Genomic DNA, 21,728 nt, shown 5'->3' on the forward strand with positions numbered 1-21,728 from the left:
TGTAGCTTCTGCATCACACTGTTGACTACTCAGACTTCTAGATTGCTTTAATCTGTACTGTTATCAAGTCAGGTTTCACCTGTTTGACATCTATGCATTTCATTTTTAATCCCTAAATCTAGTACCAATGCAGCATTAATCCAGTATCTAATATGCCTTCACAACACTGCTCAAGTCAACTTCTCCACAGTGACTTCTAAAGGGCTATGAATATAGACATTAGTCAGCATCCTTCCTATGTGAACGGGCTCTTCCTTTTCTCCTGAGCTTTTTTGATGGCTGGCTGTCCTGAAATGGGGTGAGGCAACTCCAGGTAGATCCTGCCAAGCAGGTCGGGCAACCAAAATATTGTTGTGTCCTCTTCCTCTGGGTGGAGGAGTCATGTCACCACTGAATTAATTCCTTCCTTTCTACCAGAATATGATGGAAGATTGTGGCAGCACACCTCCTTGTCAAGGAAAGATGTACAAGTAGCATCCACAGTAGCACTTCTCTTGTGGTTCAGCAACCAGCAGTGCAAAAATAAGTGAATACAAAACCAGCAAGTACAGTATGAGCAAGCTGTTATGGCCGGAATATGTTTCAGGAATATGCTTATAAAATTATTTTTAGATTTCATGTTTTGGCATAATACTATCAGGCTACAATAATAATAATAATAATAATTATTATTATTATTATTATTATTATTATTATTATTATTCTGCTCTATCTCCCCAAAGAGACTCAGGGCAGATTCCAAACATAAAAGGCAAACATTCAATGCTCGAATACAACAACAATACATCCATACTAATAAAATTTAAACAACCCAACATATAAACACAAATTATAACTTAACAACTAAAATTAAATAAAAAAAACACAGCCTGTTATAACAGACATAAGACAAAACATCAAACATCAAATGGAAACAATAATTTCCCATTTCCTTGGGGCAAATTGATTAATCATTGTTCAAGATATCTGTTGAGCTGGTGGGGTGAGCAGGGCACGGATACAGATGGCAACTATTAATCAGAGGTATGATGGTAGTATTTCCAACTACTATTCCTCCTCCTCATAAGCCAGTGAGCGAAGGTATGTCTTCAGCTGTTTCTTGAAAGCGGGGAGGGAGGGGGCCATCTTTAACTCCTTAGGAAGGAATACCAGAGATGGGGGGGGGGGGCAGCCACAGAGAAGGCCTTTTCCTCTCGTTCCCACCAGCCGTGCTTGGGATGTGGGTGGAACTGAGAGGAGGACCTCCTCCGATGACCGCAGTGTCCGAGTTGGTCTATAGAGGGAGATGCGGTTTGTCAAATAGTCTCAACTACCAAGTTGAGCCGTTTCAACTACCAAGTTGAAAAACAAAAACTCTACATGGAAAATCTTTCAAAGACAAGAGGCAAATAAATATTCCCACTGCGGATCTAAGATGCCATGAAAGATGGGACTTGTCTCATTTCTTTTGTGAGGGAATGCCCAATTTTTTTTAAAGTGCTATATCATTCCCCTCAGTCAAATCTTTGGTAAAGAAGTTTATGGAATTATATCCATGTACAGGCAAGTTGATCAAACTTCTTGCAGTGCATGTGGAAATCTGCACTTTGCACACTCTGATCATAGCAAAGGTCAGAGATGGATATCAGACTTCCTATCCAGAATTCAGCATAGTTCTTCTACTCATATAACTGATTATTTGAACAGAAAAACTCAGGAATGCACATTCTTCCTCAGCCTGCTAGCAACCCAAACACTGGAATAAGTTCCTGTGTGGAGTGAAGGAGTACAGAAATAGACAGAGAGTCAGGCCACTTCTACACCACCAGATAATCCAGATTATCAAAGTAGAAAATACACATTATCTGATCTGAATTGGATTATCTTAGTCTACACTGCCATATAATCTAGTCCAAAGCAGATAATGTTGATTTTATACAGTGGTGTAGAAGGGGTCGAAGTCTTTCATCCTCATCACATGTATTTTTTAAAGCGTACTGGGATGCTGCCAGGATGCTGTGAGGATGCAAGACTACTTCAGGTGGGGTTCAATGCTGGCTCCATCCTGGAAGCATCCTAGAATGAAGCCCAGATAACATGGGAGGCTTCCTGTGTTCTCATTACTTAGAACAGGGGTCCTCAAACTTTTTAAGCAGAGGGCCAGGTCACAGTCCCTCAAACTGTTGAAGGGCCGAATTATAATTTGAAAACAATGAATAAATTCCTATGCACACTGCGCATAACTTATTTGTAGTGCAAAAAACACTTTAAAACAATAATAATTAAAATGAAGAACAATTTTAACAATCATAAACTTATTAGTATTTCAATGGGAAGTGTGGGCCTGGTTTTGGCTGATGAAATAGGATTGTTGTTGTTGTTGTTGCTGTGTTCTTTCAAGTCATTTCAGACTTAAGTTGACCCTGAGCGATGGCCAGGTAAATGACCTTGGAGGGCCGTATCCGCCCCCCGGGCCTTAGTTTGAGGACCCCTGACTTAGAACAAGGCCAGTGGAAGGGAATTCAGGCAGTGTTGCTTTCCCCCGTGTGATGCAGGGCAATGCCCAGCAAATCCCTCCACTGTCACCCATGTTTGGTACCTCAGTTTGATGAGGTCCTTTGTGTATTAGTTATGAGTGCTATAATGATAATAATCATCATCATCATCATCATCACCATCACAAACCTTAAGATCATCTGGAGAGGCCCTGCTCTTGACCCTACCGACATTGCAAACGCGATTGGTGAGGATGAGGGACAGGGCTTTCTCATCAGTGGCCCCTCGCCTGCGGAATGCTCTCAGAGACATTAGAATGGCCACCTCCCTCCTGTCTTTTAGAAGAAAAATCAAGACCTGGCTTTGGGATCAAGCGTTCGATTAGTGAGCATCAAGTGAAAGAAGATTTTAACACTTATGGCGATGATTTGATCCGGACTGGATTTTAGACTCTGATTTTAATAGGTGTGTGATAATCAATTGTTTTAATTATTGTTTTAATATTTTAATGTATTGTTGATTGTTTTATTATGATGACACTGTATGATGCTTGTGAGGCATCCCCTCAGGGGTGAGAAGGATGGGGTATAAATATAGGAAATAAATAAATTAATAAATAAATCATCATCATCATCTTTATTTATATCCTGCCCCATTTCCCCAAAAAGACTCAGGGAAGCTCACAACATAAATAAATGCAATAAATAATATATGTAAAATATATGACAAGTCAGTAAAGGAGAAAGCAAAATAGAACAAAATAGACAGATTAAACAAAAAACAGTCAAAAACATTAGTTTAAACAAAGTTAAAATTGCTGTTTGCAATGTTCGGTTTCAGTTTCTCCTTCATAGCAGAATCCAGAGTCAGTATAAAGATTGGCATGACTAGCACGTCTTGGAGTCCCTTGATCATATCTCCCATCTTTCCCACTTTGGCAGGGACGGGCTCAGTCAATCCTCTCTCCTCCAGTTGCTCTCTTTTCTTCTTCCTTCCACTTTCCTCCTTTGTACTTGGCTTCCTCCAGTTGCTGCAAACTGAGTTCAGAGAGAAAACATAAATTGCATGCAATTAACTCAGCAGGAAGGAGATGAGAGTTGTGGGTGGATTCTTGCCCTTCCCAGTAGACTCAATTGGGTGGATATTTTTCAGGCTTTCCTAAACTCGGTACAGTATGTAAAATGCAGGATTTCTTTGCTTAAAATAGTAATTTTGTGTGTTCTTTCTCATTAATAATGTTTGCCTTCTTGTTGCCTGACCACACCCATTGAACACACATTGATGTTGCCCCACCACAAGTGTCCCAGTTTTCATCTGTGAAATGCTGAAGAAGTATGTTTCAGACCTTTTTAAAAAACATGTGTAGAGTCCTCAAGAACATTCTTATTCCCACTGAAAAGGGCCCCACACAACCCACGGCACACACAAATACACCTCTGTTTCATCACAGTCCTTCTCAAAATGACAACAGTACATGATGCAACAAAACTTCCAGCCACTATTTTGGGAAGGACTTGAATGAAGCTAGAACTAACTAGGACAACTGTTAGAGGGGTGTCACTGGGATTTTGGGTGAGAGAAAAGTGGTTTCATGCTTCCCGGAAGTTGCTCACCACTATTCTTTGTGTGTGTGTGTGAGAGAGAGAGAGAGAGAGAGAGCAGCAGCAGCAGCTTGAGAAACTGCAAGTCACTTCTGGTGCAAGAGAATTGGCCACCTGCAAGGACACTGCCCAGGAAACACCCGGATGTTTTGATGTTTTACCCCCCCTTGTGGGAGGCTTCTCTCATGTCCCCAGATGGGGAACTGGAGCTGGCAGAGGGAGCTCATCCACACTCTCACCGGATTCAAACCTGTAGATCTTGAGGCCTGCTGGCACAAGAGTTTAACCAATTACGCCACCGGGGATTCTGTTCTAAACTATGATCTATACTGTTCTAAAGTATAGTTAAAACAAACCCCAGTTTCTCAATACAGTCTTAGGTAAACCATTATAAAACAAGTCTTTTTCCCTTCTCCTGGTGCATAATTAAAAAAAATGTAGGGAGAGTGTAATGATTTACAGGTGAGTACTGTGGAAACTACTATAGCAAGTAGAAGAGCATCCTCCACCCTAAGGATTTGGGTGAGGAACAGAGGATGATGCCATTAGAGCTGTCAGTCATTCATCATTCCTGCTTTTTGTTTCTCAGGCATACCTTTCCTCAAGGCCTTCAACCCATAAAAGCAAAGCTGGCCCTTGAAGGCATGAATACCAAGTGTATTATAAGATAAGCAAGAGATTGTATGGTAAATACTGAATTCCACTGACTTTATGTAAATCTGACCATTCAAAAATTGTGATCCTAAAAATATCACTGAATAGTCATTATCTGCTTCCTACATCTTTCTGTTGGTAGATCAACTTTCACCTCCTGGTTGGGGTTGATAGAATTCAAGTCAAGACCAGAAGGTAAGGTAAAGGTTTCCCCTTGACATTAAGTCTAGTTGAGTCTGATTCTGGGGGGTGGTACTCATCTCCATTTCTAAGCCAAAGAGCTGGTGTTGTCCATAGACGCATCCATGACTGCATGGAGTGCCAATACCTTCCCACTGGAGCAGTATCTATTGATCTACTCACACTTGCATATTTTTGAACTGCTAGGTTGGCAGAAGTTGGGGTTAACAGCGGGAGCTCACCTCACTCCCCGGATTTGAACCACCAACCTTTCAGTCAGTAAGTTCAGCAGCTCAGCAGTTTAACCCACTGCACCACCAGGGGCTCCATCAAGGCTAGAAAGAAGAGTATATTTCAGGACTCTGAAATTGCAAATTGGTGGTTTCTGAACTTGTAGGTCTCCTAATACAAGTATAAGGAATCACTGACAGGAGTGTCTGACGGTTTACCTTCCCACTGTCTGGATTTAGTCCTGATTAACCCTCTATAATCTCACTTCTTGATTTTTTTATGTGTCTCGGCTTCTTATTCCTTCTCCCACTTCCCTTTTCTTCCCCAATAGGCTCCAATAAAAGAAAACTGCTGCAGCCTTTCCTAACATGTCGGCTTGTCCTCATTAATAGCTTGTGCCACCTTGACCACACTCGAACAATGCTTGGTCACATATATCCCAGTTTCTATTTGTGACATGTTGGAAGTTAGAGATGCTCCAAAGAAGATGTTCTTTTTGTTTGTTTGTTTGTTTGTTTGTTTTCTATTTTAATATTAGCTATTGATGTTCTGGTGTCACAGTGATTTCATTGCACTTGCCATGTTGTATCTATCTGCCAACTTGCCATACTCATTATTAGCATACTAAACTAGTGAGGCCCAAATTCAAACAATTGTTCAGCAGAGAAGCTCACCTTGGTGGCCTCAGCCTATCCTACCTCATAGATGTGAATGTGCGTGTGAATAAAATGACAGTTAGAAGAACCACACATAGTGCACAACAGCAGTGGGAGAACGTAAGATCAATATAGAAATGCCATATGTAATCAGGATTAAACACCTCTGGGTTCTTTTTTTCTTGCATCACTAGGAAATCAGATAATAAGCCATTTTTAGTCTCCAACAGCCGCACTTTGGAGAATGTCAATGTTTTATCACTTGAGTTCTTTTTACTTACGTCAGCTTCTGCAAACTCAGAGGCATATTTCCCAGATTCAAACAATTGCCTTTTCATACAAAAAAAATCACCTAAATAGTATGTTTGGCCTAACTGGCACATTTTTCCAAAGTGTAGTTCTTAAAGAAACAATACCAAATAGTACTTGTCATTCCCTTGAGCCAAACAGAGAAGTTCATTGACATAACTTGTTTTGGCAAAATCTCTGCTCGAAAGTCTAAAGTGCAGATGGAGCATCAGTGGAGAGTGAAAGCATCAACTGGGCAAGGAGAGGTCCAGATCACATTGCGGAATTACCTGACTGGCTTGTTGTGGCAGGATTGCATGGGAGGGAGGGTGGCAATTATAGCCTTTCTGCTTCTCTACTGGGAGGGTGGAGACTCAGGAACCTTCCAAAACAGGAAATCAGGCTAAATGCCTTTTCTGGCTTTGTTGCCGTATTTCCAAGAGTAAAAACACAGAGTAAATAACACCGTTCAGAGTGATCCTATTTAGAAAGGTCTGCTGATTCTTGTTGTGTGCAATTAACAGGTTCAGTTGGTTCTTTGTTTTTGACTCTCTAAATATTCTTGGTTTTGCATTTCTATCTATTTTGCTACAATAACTGACTCCAAGATTAAGTGTTCAGCTCTCAATTAAGTGGCAATCAAATAGTACCAGGAACCTTAGTAGTGGTAGCTGGAGAAATATCTGGACTATCACTGAGAATTCTCAGCACGTCTCCAAACTATAACTCTCAGGAGTCTTTTAATGAATAATCAAGTGATACAGAACAGTGTCTACCATCCTGTTCGCGGCATACAAATGTGTCTATTTTTCAGAACTATAAAAAGTAGACACACTTGTGTGTGCAACTAACAGGATGCCAGTTGCTCCCTCTGTTCTACTATAGAACTACTGCAGCCCCGCTCCACAGCCATTCTGTAACTGATGGAGAGCAGTGGGGTGGGATGTTGGAAGGCTGGTTATATGTTTGCAGCCAGATGCATGAACTTCTGAAGCCTCCAGAGGACCAAATACACCTGACCAGATGATGTATTCATGTTGTGTTTGTCTAATCATGGTGGTGGGGAGGCTTTTGCATATGTACAGTTGGTCCAAGGGGTGGATGAATCATAGCATTGCACTTGGAACTACTACACTGGGCCATGCAGGATTTTGACCAATACGTGTACTATGTAAGTAGACCCATAGATGCTAGTAAATAAACTTAAGTTATTTGTTCCTTGCCTTTTCTCCCCCTCCCAGATGTGGTTTGGTATGTTCAGAAATCAGTGCCATAAATTCCTGTATTCGTCTTTTCTATTTCTTCTCCCAGATGTTTAGGGTGAAACTCTAACCTGTGGTCCAAGCTCTTGACTTTTTTCTTCCACTCAAAACTTATCTTCAGTTTTGACTGAGTGTTGTGAGCAAACACAGTTCTTTCTCTGATGCTGCATACTGAGTTTCATCTCCCAAGCTTGAGAGAAGTTTCTTAAATTTAGTCTAAACCAACAGAGGCGTGGGCAGCTTCCTAAACATATAGACTCTTCACCTCTGGAAGGAAAAGACTATATTCCATGTAGAACCAAGTAGAATACATGGAACAAGTGTTCAAATATTGACTTGTACAAATGAAGGATAAAAGCTATGAGTTGAATTCTTGTGTTCTTCCAACTAATTTCTAATTTATGGTGATCCTGAGGTTATCTGGATATAAGTATGTGTGACTTGTTCATGGTTTCCCGTTGCTGAGCAGGGAATTAAAAGTGGTAGTCCAACATTCAAAAATAACTACACTGGCTCTCTACTGACATTAACTCTCCCTGCCACTTCAGATCATGTGAAAAAGAGGTGTTCTCGAGGTAGCAGTTCCTATAGTCTTTGAAAATAATAAGACTTAAGTACATAGAATCATAGAATCATAAAGTTGGATGAGACCTTGTGGGCCATCCAGGGCAACCCACTGCCAAGAAGCACGAAAATTGCATTCAAAGCACCCCCAACAGATGGCCATCCAGCCTCTATTAAAAAAAAAAACCTCCAACCTCATGTTCAGGTGAAATCTCCTTTCTTGTAATTTGGAACCCTTGCTCCGCATCCTTGTCTCCAGGGCAGCAGAAAACAATCCTGCTTCCTTCTCTCTATGACTTCAACTCACATATTTGTACATGGCCCTCATCATGTCTCCTCTCAGCCTTCTCTTCTGCAGGCTAAACATGCCCAGCTCTTTAAGCCGCTCCTCATAGGGCTTGTTCTCTAGACCCTTGATCATTTTAGTCGCCCTCCTCTGGTCACATTCCAGCTTATCAACATTTCCCTTCAATTGTGGTGCCCAGAATTAGACACAGTATTCCAAGTGTGGTCTGATCAAGACAGAATAGAGGGGTAGATCCCTGGATCGAGACAGTATTTATGCAGGCCAAAATCCCATTGGCTTTTTTTGCTGTCACATGACATTGTTGGCTAATGTTTAACTTGTTGTCAATGAGAACGCAAAGATCTTTTTCATACGTAAGCTGTCGAAACAGGCATCCCCCATTCTGTATCTTTGCATTTCATTAATTTCACATATATGAAATTAAACTGTAAATCTGGAAGCATTTTATGTCAAAAATGTGTCATAAAAGAAACAAGGGTTAACTTCACATCTTGAACTTTGAAAATGTTTATTGAATTGTCAGCATACGGGAAATTTTGAGGCCTTTCAAAAAAGCTGCATGTTTGTATTGTAAACTCTGGTGGCTCTTAATAAAAGGTAGGGTTTTTTTTTACTGTAATCATGGCACTCCCCCTCTGAGCTAGCACTCCTTTGCAAATCCAAAAAGACCTCCAAAGATAAATTAGGTACTCTTTTCAAAGGATAAATTCAGTTGCTTTGCTAGAGGTCAAGTCAACAAGTTTATAAGAGCTGATACTGAAGGCAAAATAAGACTCCAAGCAAATATGAGGGTATATTTGGTTCTTCATCGATTCATCCTAAATACACTGATCAATAACACTAAGATAAGCATGCAGTATCCAAAGAGTACACAAATTAAAGCAAAAGGCTTCTACCCAACATTATTTTAGAGTTGGTGGGAGGGAGTTTTAAGAACAGGAAGAAAATAAGTTAACAAAAGAATAGAACTCCCGTGGAAAGGAAGTGTGTGGCTTAACTTGGCTTCCCACAGATAGAAGACTGAAACAGTTGTGAGGTTTGTGTTGCCATATAATTTCATCCTTCAGATTTAAAATTATAGCAGCTGTGCAGAGATTCCAGCCTGTGGGCTGTAAACTGAGCAAGAAAGACAACACAGTTAGGAACTATGCAGATTGTGTTTTCAGTATTTAGAGAAAATTAGTTTGACTCTACCAGTGAAGCTCACTGTTGACATGTGAAGTCTAAATGTGGCGTGCAGTGTCCGCTGAATCCCAGAAATAACTTATTGTGGTGGAAATTACCATTTTGATCATTCCTTAAGACTCTGAGCATTTCAAGATATTGTAATTTACTATTACATCTAAATTTAATTTAAACTCGATTCATTTTGGTATATTATTTCCAAACAGATGGGTTAGTGTAGCAGATGTCTTTAGAAATGACATCAAAATGGAGCAACCACAACCTTGTGGTGGAGCACATCCTTTGCCTGCAAAACGTCCTAGTTTCAATCTTCAACAGTTTTGGTTCAAAGTTCAGGCAGCAGGTGATCCAAGAGCTGTATGCAGGAATTTTACTGCCAACTGGAACTTTATTTTTGCCACACCTACTGAAAGGCAGCTTCCTATGCTTACAAGATGTGTAGGGGCATCTTTTACTACAATACCTGCATGGAACATAGGACAAGAATGCCATTGACTTTTGCTTTAATTGGAACCATATTAGGATACTCCATAATTCTCCCATATTAGAGGACATCAAGCAGGCATGGTTTTGGGGCCAAGTGGGAAAGACATGCCACTCCGGATATTCCAGCTTTCTCAACCCTGACACCAGGCATGTTGGCTATGACCAATAAGAGATACATTCCACAGCAACTCTGTGTGTGTGTGCCATATATTTCCAGTTCATTCATGGTTTGGAAGTATAAGCACAGACAATGAAGTGTTTTCTTACAGTGCTGTGCTGTAGCCCAAACCTTCTGCTGTTACAGTCCTATTCTTTGACCTATAATGTTCTCCACTCCCTGCAATAAAAGTAATTATAAAAGTTCAAAGGCCGTGATGATATGGTCCTGCCCTGCTGGTCGGGTTTTAATTCCTCCCCTTATCAGTCCCTACATTCCTGCGTAGTTGCTTGATCTAGAAGATAGAAGGTAGGACTCCCCACAGCACCTCTACTACAGCAATACAGAGGCACTGGAAATTCATTTTGGGATTTTAAAAAAATGTTCTTTCTTATCAAAGGTTCATTTGACAGTCAGGATCAACATGCTGTAAGAAAAGGTGCGCTTGCCCTGCAGTCATTAAACAGACAAGGTAGTCTATCCAGGAAACAATGTGAGTTATGCAAACAGTCCTGAGTATAATTAGTGTGTCATTACAGTGTTATTGTCGTCATCGGCATGTATGTAACCACAAACATTTGTGGAACTCATTTATAGTATCTGGTAGGGCCTTTTCTCTAAATATAATCATTACTACACTGCCCTACATTCTTATAACCTTCTCCATGTTATTTCTTTAACAATGTAGTGCTGGTTCTAAACTATAAAATTTATGCAGTTTGACACAACTTTAACTTGTCAAGGTTCAGTGCTATGAAATCCTGTGATTTGTAGTTTGGCGGGCACCAGCACTCTTTGTCAGAGAAGACAGGTCTCACATAGCATTGAATCATGGCACTTTACAGTGTAGGTGTATCCTAAGATACACCTAGTCTGATGTCTCTTTATACAGCCATTCTTTGATTTAGCTCAGTAATTCCCAACCTATGGTCCGTGGACCATCAGTGTTCAGTAAGAATGAAAGGAGCCCCCGGTGGCGCAGTGGGTTAAAGCACTGAGCTGCTGAGCTTGTTGATCGAAAGGTCGCAGGTTCGATTCCTGGGAGCGGTGTGAGCTTCCGCTGTCAGCCCTAGCTTCTGCCAACCTAGCAGTTCGAAAACATGCAAATGTGAGTAGATCAATAGGTACCGCTCCGGCGGGAAGGTAACGGCGCTCCATGCAGTCATGCCGGCCACATGACCTTGGAGGTGTCTACGGACAATGCTGGCTCTTCGGCTTAGAAATGGAGATGAGCACCACACCCCAGAGTCAGACATGACTGGACTTAATGTCAGGGGACTACCTTTACCTTTACCTTTACCTTTACCTCATCAGGTCTAGATCATTAAATATGATTTTCTGTGAGCGAGCAGATGGTGATTACTGGATGGCATATGTTCTGTATCAGAAACTAGAGCTGATGTGGTCTATCCAATGCAATTTTCGGAAGCAGCACTGCAAATAACCAAACCAAAGTGGACCAAAAACTGATTTGTAACCCTTTTGGTACTAATGTTGAAGAGAGGTCCCTGGACAAAAAAAAGGTTGGGAAGCACTGATTTAGCTCCTTCATGACTGACCGTATATTCCTATTTCTCAGAAGCAATGTGAAGGACTCTTTTGTTAAAAAATGTCTCCTGAATTGCCCTGCAGAGAACGCTGAGAATACCCAGAATATTATTTATGTTTGTTTGGATGGAAAGGCAGAAATAAATCAAACTTTTAATTCATCATAACAAAGATTTTTTTAATGACTTCCACTGAAGAGAGAAAAGAACTCCAGTTAGTTCTCACTATACAAAAAAGGTGTCCGCAGTGCCATGAAAGCATAATTTACAAGTATCTCAATTTGGGAATGGAAGGGAGGGCAGTTAACACATTCATAGTTACAAAAGGAGCAATGGCAAAGCATGGAATGGCATCAGATGGAATGAGGAAATGAAGGGTGAGAGGAAGTAAAAAATAATTATAATTTTATACATACACACACACATATAAAACCTTCATATTTTCAATCTAGGTTGTTGTTGTTTTACAAAATGGTACTATTCCATTAAAAAGTGTATTATTTTAGTTACCAACTTCTTTTGTAGCAGCAGTCTTCCTCTAACCAACTTCCATAAAATTATTTGTGTCATCTTTGTTTTTAGTGCAAATATCAGAGGCCTGTTTTACAAAGAAAAGAATGAGAAGATGACAAATCAGCCACACTTCTCCATCACAGGAACATCTGTGTGAGAAATCAGAAGCAGGTTTCCAATTCAGTGTTTTATAGAATCATTTCATTCAAGGTTAGGGGGACAAAAGAGCAAGAACATTTTGATGTGTGAAAAAAAATATAATTTCTACAGATCTACACAGATTGTTGTGGAACCAATTAGATCAATGTTTTTCTCGACAAACCTACAGCTAATGTGAGTGCATTTAAGAAAGATCACTGTCACGTAAACAAAATTGAAGTAGGGTCCTTTTGCCTTCCACTTTACACTATTCAACATTGTGCTAATAAAGATGCACTATCTCTTACCAATGTCACTTGGAACGACACAGTAGAATCTCTCTATACAAACGTACACACAACACTTGATCCGCTCACTGAGCAAAGACAAATCTGGCGTCTATTTTCTACACAGAATTTCATTATTATCCCCCATATCAAACACCAACCAAAAAAAAGCGAGTTGATCAACCTTTTAATTATACAGAGTGGGAAGGAAGGATAACCATTTCATATGACATTAACAAAAAGTTCTGATTCATCTCTTGGATTGAGAGAGACTTCTTTTGGCACTATCTACTGCAGAAGATGGATAATGCATCTTTAGAAACAAGGTATCTCTTTATACATTTTATACAGACACATCCCCTCCCCATAAGGGTGTTTCTGGATTTCTCTACCTCTGAATTTCCAATCAGATTTAGTGGTTCTGGTTTACCTTTTCCCTCTTGCAAGGAGGCATAAATGCATTTGTTTTCTTTTGCCTCTGATTTCCAGAACATGTAAAGGTGCCTGATCATCTGCGGTTAGCTCTTGCAGCTTTTTTATTCTGTTAGCATGTGTTTTTTCTCATTTAAGTAAGCCATGCGCACAAACAATGGTGTGCATTAAGACAAGGGGCAACAATGGTCTTTTATCAGGGTTTCTGAGCACGGTTACATTGCATCAGAATCAACATTCTTTGTACTTAACAGCAAAGTCACATTAACTTTCCTTGTACAACAGCAAAGTTGTGATCCAGTGAAATACACTTTTATATGTACAAGAAAAAAATGCCTGCTAGGATCCGTCCCTGAAGTTAATCACCTACAAGAGCATTGCTGTGATCATGAACACAGTCATATTCTGTAGAAGAAAGCTGAGGACCATGCCTTATATTGAGTCAGATCATTGGTCCATTTAGCGCAATTCAGTTTACACAGCTTTTCTCAATTTGGTGCCCTCCAACAACTTCGAATATTCAGTGAAGTGTTGGCAGCACCATGCCAACCATCCAGCATGTCAAGTGTCTACACAGCTCTTTAAGGTTTCAGATGGGGTCATCACGAGCCTAACTTGGGCTAGGCTCAAAGCTAGGGTGCACACTCTACCACCGAGTAGCCACCCTTCCCACACCCAAATTTGCTCACCCAGAAATATCTATGGCTTAAACAAAAGATAATCCACACAAGCAAAAGGAACTGAGAGCTGAAGAAAACTGCACATAGACAACTTCTCCATGCAAAAGAATTTTTCAGAAGTTCTCCATATAAATTTGGAAGAGTGGCAGAGCCAATTGCAAGGTAGAACCAACCATGGCAAAAATAAAATTACACAAAAGGAGGAGAGAATCCATAAACCCAAACCCATTAGTAACTATTCTGCAAAAGAAAGAAAATCAACATTTTTAAAATCAGCAGGAAAAAAATAACGGTCTTTTTCAAATCCAGATCTGAGCCAGAGAAAAAGATGTAAACATTATAAAGATAAATAACAAAATATACATGGGATCATTTCCAATATTCTTTACAACATTTGACCCACAATCCCACATTTTATGAATAAAATACTTTGGGTATTTTTCATTTAATTCATTTTGGGATTCAAAGACATACAAGATGGAGGGATGTTAAATTACTGATGGGCAGATTTGCTGGAACAGGCAAAAAATGAACTGCAAACAATAAATAAGAAACGAATGAGTGGTGGTGCTTTTTTAAGATTAAGGCTAGGTGGAATACAAAATAGCTCCTTGCTAGGTTCAAATGAACTTATTATTATTAGATAAATTAAATAAAAAAGTTACAAGCTGAAAAGAAGCCTTACTGATAACAATATAGTTACCTCAGGTCCTATAGTGTCACGGAGACACAGCAGACCAAAGGGCTCAATCCTTTACAGCCTGGGACCGTCTTCTATGTGTGGCACACCAGGGCTAAGGCAAAATATTTTGAAATGAACAGAAGTCTCAAAGCAATAGTGCTTGTTGGATGGGGTTCTAAACCAAATGAAACAGTCAAGTACTTGAAGCTGGAATGGATGGGAAGCAGGTGCATTTTGAAAGAGAACCAGGCAGTGAATTGGTGTTAGAGACAAAATGCTTTTCCTTTGAGAAAGGTTGCTAAGTTTTCTTCAAAATATCACAAGACATAGCGACTACTCAAGAAATGTATAAAGGGGCTGAAGTTGAAAGCATGTGAACCAGAGTGCTGAATCAGAGATGTAGTGAATAGTTTTGATAGATCAATGGTTCTCAACCTGTGCGTCCCCAGGTGTTTTGGCCTACAACTCTCAGAAATCCCAGAAGTTGAAGGCCTAAATATCTGGGGACCCACAGGTTGAGAACCACTGTGATAGATGTTCTTGGGTTGAAATAAGCTTCATCATTGACTTATTTACAAAGGTTTTCTCTTCCAGTCTCACATGAGAGCTGTCACTGGGACACGGAAACCACCATGTTTTGCCAAGGTTTTCCATTGTTGAAATATCGCCACAAGCCACAGCTGAAATTCAATCCTTCCTGCACTTCTGAAATGCTCTTGACTAAAGTAGTTTCTTTGGGATACCACCTGCAGGTTCCTGATCAAAACCTCAATCCTCAAATCTCTCCCCATCACACAGGATCGACAACAAGGGAAAGTATTACACTGCAACAAGTGGTCTTAAAAGCCACTGCCCATGCTGTGGAGGGATCCAAATGGGATCCCCTCTCTGTGATACAAGGAGAAGAAGTGCTGCATGCCCTTTCATGTGTACATGTTTACATATGAAAAGAAGGAGACCAGGAGAAATGCAGAACTGCTACGATTCTGAAAAATGAAAAAATTGCAAGGCATGGAAGGAAAATATTTATCACCAAGGCACTCCAGAAACACTGTGGCTTAATTTAAGTATACTTAAATCAATAAGGAGACTGATCACTTTTTAGAAAAATGGGGAGGGAAGCAACAGCAACCCAATGAGCCTTCATTCAGTGGAATATGTGGACCTTCTTGCTGTAAAACAAGAATCCATGCTTAGTGAAAGCGGTCTGAAGAGTTCTCTATAAAAAAGCATGACTGTCTAGAAACAGCACTTGTTAATTGCTTCTGTTTACCATCCCAGAGCTCTCTCTTCTTACAATGGCACTCTTCCACAACATTGTCCTGCTTTATTTGCTTCAGGGCAATCAAGTTCTCATTCTTGCTTCTTCCAATTTCTTCCTTCTGCTGCCACTGAGTAAATTGCTGCTGTTACGTGCCTTCGGGCCAGCTCTTGATTTATGGCAACCCTATATCTAGGGTTTCTCAGCAAGACTTACTCAGAAGAGGTTTGCTATTGCCTTCCTCTCAGGCCAAATAAGTGTGACTTGCCCAAGTTCAACCAGTGGGTTTCCCTCACTGAGCAGGAATTTCAACTGGTTCCAGGACTCCCTGTGGATATCAAAACTACAGATACTCAAGTCCTTTTATATGCAATGGAGAAGTAAAATGGCACCCTTTACATAAAATGATGAACAACTCAAACAAATGCCAGAAAGAGTCTGAGAACTGGTGAGATGGCAGGAGGCTACAGCTGGGTATGCCTGCCCATGAGTATTATGTTTTACAGTAAAATCAACATTTACTTTTTTTTACATTTTTTTAAAAAAAATCCAAGATGTGGTTGATTGAATCTGTGGATACATAATCCACAAGTAGAGGGTTGACTGAAATGCATTCCACTTTTGCCAATTGTTTTTTTTTTCCACTTACAAGCACAGCAGAGAGGGTACCTGAGCTGCCCTAAGCATTTCCACTGAGCCATTGTACAATCAATATGGGCTGAGAGAATGTGTGAATTTAAGAAGATATTTTTAACCTATACAGGTGAGAAATACTTCACACAGGAGACTAGTCAAACTGTGGTATTTTCCAACTACTATAATATTTTCACAGCTACTGTAAAAAGGTACACGTTTCTGCCTGTCCTACTGTGAGAAGAGGTCTCCATGAGATACTAAATGACTGGTGTTTAGAAGACCAACAACAGCATACAAGGTGAGCAATATAGAAAAGGAAAAGGCCCAGAGTCTGGTATTTTGAAGAGAACACTTTACTTGAGGGCATTTGCATTTAAAATTAGGAGTGAAGGAGCAAGAGTTACAGCCTGATTTCTGTTTTTCTGGATTAAAATCTTGCATTACTGAAGTACAGAGTTTGGTATCCGAAAAATTGCAGTTTCTATTTGCTCTCTCTCTTTTTCCTATCAAGTAAATTGCTGGCTCTTATTGCTGCAAGATGAAGCTTGAAAATTTGTAGACAATGCCTAGTGAACTTTTTAGAGGCCCAGCGGTTCCTTAAGGTCAACTGCCAGAGGTAGGGTTCAGTGCTCTGCATTGCTTTTTTCTCCTCACTATGGCCAGCATAGGAAACAATAAATAATAAAAAATTTACCAAGCAGACTCAAAATCTGCAGCATTCAGATCAAATAACATGGCTTTTCTCACTGCAACAAATAATCATTAAATTATTATATCTTTTAAAAACGACTAGCCAGAAGATCTGATCACTCAGAAAGCCTAGAATTATATTCTCTTCACACCTGAATGTATAAGCAGCTGGCGTGAAACTATGGCTGTAATCCAGATGCATCAAAAAGGAATCAAGAAATCAATGGAAAATGATTCATTGAAAATACTCAGCAAATGCCCAGGACTGAGTTCCTCGTTGTTAAAGAGAAGCTTCAAGAGAGTCAGCAATGCTCCCTGGTTGAGACATCTCTTGAAGACCCTGCCCCAGTTCAGAAAGCTAACTCCAAGAATGACATAATGAATTCCCTGCATCATTTGGCCAAACACACCCAGAGGTCAGGCAGATGAAGCAAACATGATAGTACATACAATCTGGCAAACACAAATACACTTGCATTGGAATCTTAGTTGGCTTGGGATAAATCAGATATTCTTCAAGAACAGTTTTAAACAAAGCTACAATCTACCAAATGAAGACCTGGTAAGCCATATTCATTTGTATGCCTCTCTGCCAAAACAAACAGCTGCACATTGAGTACAAATGTCCTCTACAGGATTTCACTTTGGCACCAGACGAGATACACAAAGTGACACACACTTTCAGTAGTGAATGGAGCCAAACCCATGTGGATGTAAAACTAAGTGCAGCAGAAGATCAAGACTGGATGCATTTTTCTTAATATTTTTCCAGGACTATAGAAGAGGCAAAGAAACTATTAGCCTTCTATCTCTCACACACACACAACTTTGGCAGGGAACTGATGAGTGAAACACATCAAAAAGTAGGGTAGGGAAATTCTCCAGGAGAGCTCCCAGCTAGCTTCCTGTGCTTTCACCCCAGCAAACCCCTTTCCTGGATCAGTCACAAAAAAAGAATGGCAGTACTGCGACAGTGCTACGGTCTACAGATCTAGGACCCAATGGCTTTGTTTGAGAAGAAATGGCACCAGCATCTGAGTCAGGCTTGCGTATGAGGAGGATGTATCACACCCAAGGTGGCTGGCAGCCAACGGGAAAGGAAACATAGGGTCCAGCAAAAGGCTTGACAAACACTAATTACAGGAGAAACTGTGCCAGAGACAAAGGCAGAGTCATGCTGGCATGTCCCCAGCTCCCTTGGCTCTACTCCTGGCCTACTCTAAGGGCTTTGTAGCGCACCGATAAATAATACGCTAATCTCCACACTCCATCTCCTTCTTTTGCCAACAAAATACACAGCACCTTTGGGTTTGTTTGCTTCCACATCATCACAATCTCAATAAAGGTGCTGGGAATGTATTTTTAAAAGCAACCATTTGGACCTGTTATTTACTCCTCTCAGCTCTGCCACCATCTCTCCAATATCATCCCGAAAGAGCAATAATTCCCTATTGGAGGAATCCCAACATCAGCAGCAGTTTAACAACAATAGCCACAAGCCTTTAGAGTTTTCGAAATGTCATGGTACTCAACAGAACAGGTTAAGGCCCGCATGAGATTGACTAACTGGAATGTAGTACTGAGCACAGAAGGGAACCTGGTTAAACCAGTCCATTTCTCAGAAAACAAGAGAATGGCTAGCAATTAAGTGAAGCTCACATCCATTTGCACTAAAGTGTGGAGGAGGGATTTCTCCGCAACTAAACAGTTCTAAACACTTGAGTCCCAGCACTGCATCTTCTGCTCCCGCACCCCACCTTGGTATGGCTTCCTTTTGTTTGGCACTTCCTATCACCAGAAGTACCTGGAGCGACATCATTTCCATATCTTTCCCTTGCTGTCCTTGTGCTTCAATGCCATTGTGCTGGCCTTTGATTGCAGAACTGGGGTTTCCCCCTAGAGTAACTATTTAGGTGGGGCAGCGGCAAAGGTGTTACAGTGCCAGCAGGGTCGGAGAGTTCAAGGAATCCGAGGACTGGTCTCCACTGCTGCTGCTCCTCCGGTGAGCTTTGGAGCATGACTCCGAAGGGGAGAGGGGCGACTCCTGGTCCAGCACAGTTGGGTAGGTGAAAACCAAGTTGGATGTTCCAGGGGTGATGGCTGGTGTAGAGGTCACCACAATTGGAGTGTTGAGAGGCTCTTCTCCATAAAATCCTCCTACAATGCTGATGGGTTTGATGACAGACCGCTGACCCTTTTCAAGGTCAGAAGAGGAAGAGGGGATCTCTTCTTCCACAGGTTCCTGCTTCACCACAATGGCACCACTCATTCCAGTTCGAATGGTCTGGAGGTTGTGAGGGGGTGGAGTTCGGCATTCCTCTGGGCTGATCTTGCACATGGGGGTGTGAGCCATTAGCATGAATTTCAGCTTCTCCTTCTCTTTCTCCAGTTCAGCAATTTCCTTCTGTAAAATAGACTTCTCTTCCTCCAGCTCCTCAGTTTCCTACAGATACAAGGGAAAGAGACCATGAACACATAGCAACGCATCCTGAGTCAAAACAGGAAATCTGATAAACAGGTAGCATATATTGCTGTTTTGCAGCAACTATAGTACAGGTTGAGTATCATGTATCTGGAAATATGAAATCCAAAATGCCCAAAAATTCACAACTGTCCACATGGGTAGTTGAGATAGTAATACCTTTCCTTTCTGGTGGTTCAGTCTATTTTTGATTTCATGCACACAATTATTAAAAGGCTATGTTTATCGAGTTAGCATGAAACATAAATAGCTTAGTATCTAGATTTGATACCATATCCAAGATATCTTTTGAATATGCAAATACTTCAAAATCTGAAAAAATGAAATCCAAAAATACTTATGTTCTCAAGTATTTCAGTTAATGGATATCCAACTTCTAATATATTTCTAGCATCAATGGGGGACAAGCCTAGATTATACAGGGTTAGTCAAAATGCATAGGCCAATAAGCCATTCAATTGAATGGCTTATTGGCCTATGCATTTTGACTAACCCTGTATTTGAGACTTCTTCCAATTCATTAGACTGAATCAATAATTAATATTTAGTTTTTATAATATCAAAAGGACTAATCTACTCTCATTCATTCAAATCTGTTTCAGCATAAATCCAACCCAATGATTTTAATGTAGCCCAATGCTAACTCGGTGGACCACTATAAATCCTAGAATCACTGGCTGCCACTTCCTATCAGGTTTCCAAAAAAGAAGGAAATTGTTATCATTATGGGAACAAATATGGTGTTGGCCCATGGCACATTGGGAAGAAATCTTTGGTCATCCTCTCCATCAGGCATCTTGAGAAGCATTGATGTAGGTGACCTTGGTTGACCACTGAAGGAACAACTATACATTTTGGAAGACAGACAGGAAATGCACGACTGAAAACTTGCCTCAAGTGTTGACTTGCCAATGGAGAAAAGTAATACATAAAAAACCTGAAACTCACTTTGCCCCACTCCTAGTCTTAAAGACCTCAAATTTCCTACTCCTTTTTTTTATAAATAAACATTGGCTCAAACAAGTCTGAAACACAATATCTCAGACAACTAAACGTTTCCCTTAAAAGCAACTAAACCATCTACCATTCTCAGTGTTAAACCTCAGAGGGCAAAACAAAGTATTTTCAATATCCTCAACTACTGCATCCCAATAAGGCAGTGTTTCTCAATCTGTCCTCTTTTCCAAATGTTTTGGACTTCAGCTCCCACATTTCCTAACAGCTGCTAAGCTGGCTAGATTTCTGGGAGTTGAAGTCCAAAACAACTGGAGGAGCAGAGTTTGAGAAACACTGTAGTAAGAGCCCTATTTTAATGTATTCCACATATAACATTCACTCCGTCAGTTTATGATGTATTAGAAGGGGAAAAGACTCAGAGCAGAGAGAGACACTGACAGTCTCCCTCATCTTCCCTATTAAAAGAAAAAAGAAAAGAGTTGGGAAACAAACTAGCAGCACCATTAAAGCTAATTGGTTTAGGTTTTGTAGATTTCGATCTACTTCCTCAAACACCCTGGAAGAATTACTATCAAAGCACTAGATATGCAGCAATTGAATGATTGGGAGGGTGGTGTCAGAGCACACCAGGATACAGAAATCCCTGACTATAAACCTTGAAAGATTATACAGGTCCAACAAGATGACAGTAATCTTGAAGAGGTAAAGCAATAAATCGCCTGACCCAGAGCGAGTTCCCTTAAAGCCAGGAAGTTCTCCAGGGAGAATTCCCTTGTTACACCTATAATTGTGACAACATATGTAATGTGCCACAAACTATTGTGTCTGTTGATATTGCTATTTACCAATTGGAATTTGGGAACGTATCCTAATACCCTATGTTACCATGTGGGGTGGATATCAAACTATGTATATACTGGAGAGGAGAGCAAGCTTGAGGAAAATTGCATAGGATAACAGTCATATTATCTTTTTGCATTTTCCAAACAATAGCAATAACAATTTTTGCCACATCAAAAAGGGAAAGAGTCAGGCAGACTTGTCTTGACATTCACATTCTATTCTGCTGCACTAGATCCAACTTATGTTATGCTATTCTCCCAACTCACATGCCCACTAAAAGAGGTTACTTCTTCAGAATGTGATATGCACACTTTACGACAGCTAACTCAATTGCTTGAAGTGAGCATACCAGAAAAGAACAGACTTTGGGATGGAATACATACAGCTTGGAGTTTCTCCGTCAGCTCTCGACGTCGGTTCCGGCATTTCGCAGCTGCTAGTTTGTTCCTCTCTCTCCTAATTCTCCTCTTCTCTTCTTCTTCAGGAGACAACTGTATCCAAATAAATGAAGAAAAATATTAGCTTGAGAAGATA

The 21,728-nt window shown here is 40.5% G+C and overlaps 1 protein-coding gene across 3 annotated transcripts in view; it reads right to left on the reverse strand.

The window, feature by feature from the left end:
- Positions 1-12,701: 12,701 nt before the first annotated feature.
- FOSL2 (FOS like 2, AP-1 transcription factor subunit) overlaps positions 12,702-21,728 on the reverse strand; it is a 29,756-nt gene continuing 20,729 nt past the window's right edge. For all 3 annotated transcript variants that reach the window (XM_060754118.2, XM_060754119.2, XM_067464086.1), the window contains exons 3-4: positions 21,578-21,685; positions 12,702-19,355 (exon numbers count right to left, since the gene is read on the reverse strand). In XM_060754118.2, coding sequence (XP_060610101.1) covers positions 18,846-19,355; positions 21,578-21,685 — 618 coding nt within the window. In that variant the 3' untranslated portion in view covers positions 12,702-18,845. The remainder of the gene's footprint in view (positions 19,356-21,577; positions 21,686-21,728) is intronic.

Source organism: Anolis sagrei, chromosome 1, assembly GCF_037176765.1.
Source record: "Anolis sagrei isolate rAnoSag1 chromosome 1, rAnoSag1.mat, whole genome shotgun sequence".
Lineage (NCBI taxonomy): Eukaryota > Metazoa > Chordata > Lepidosauria > Squamata > Dactyloidae > Anolis > Anolis sagrei.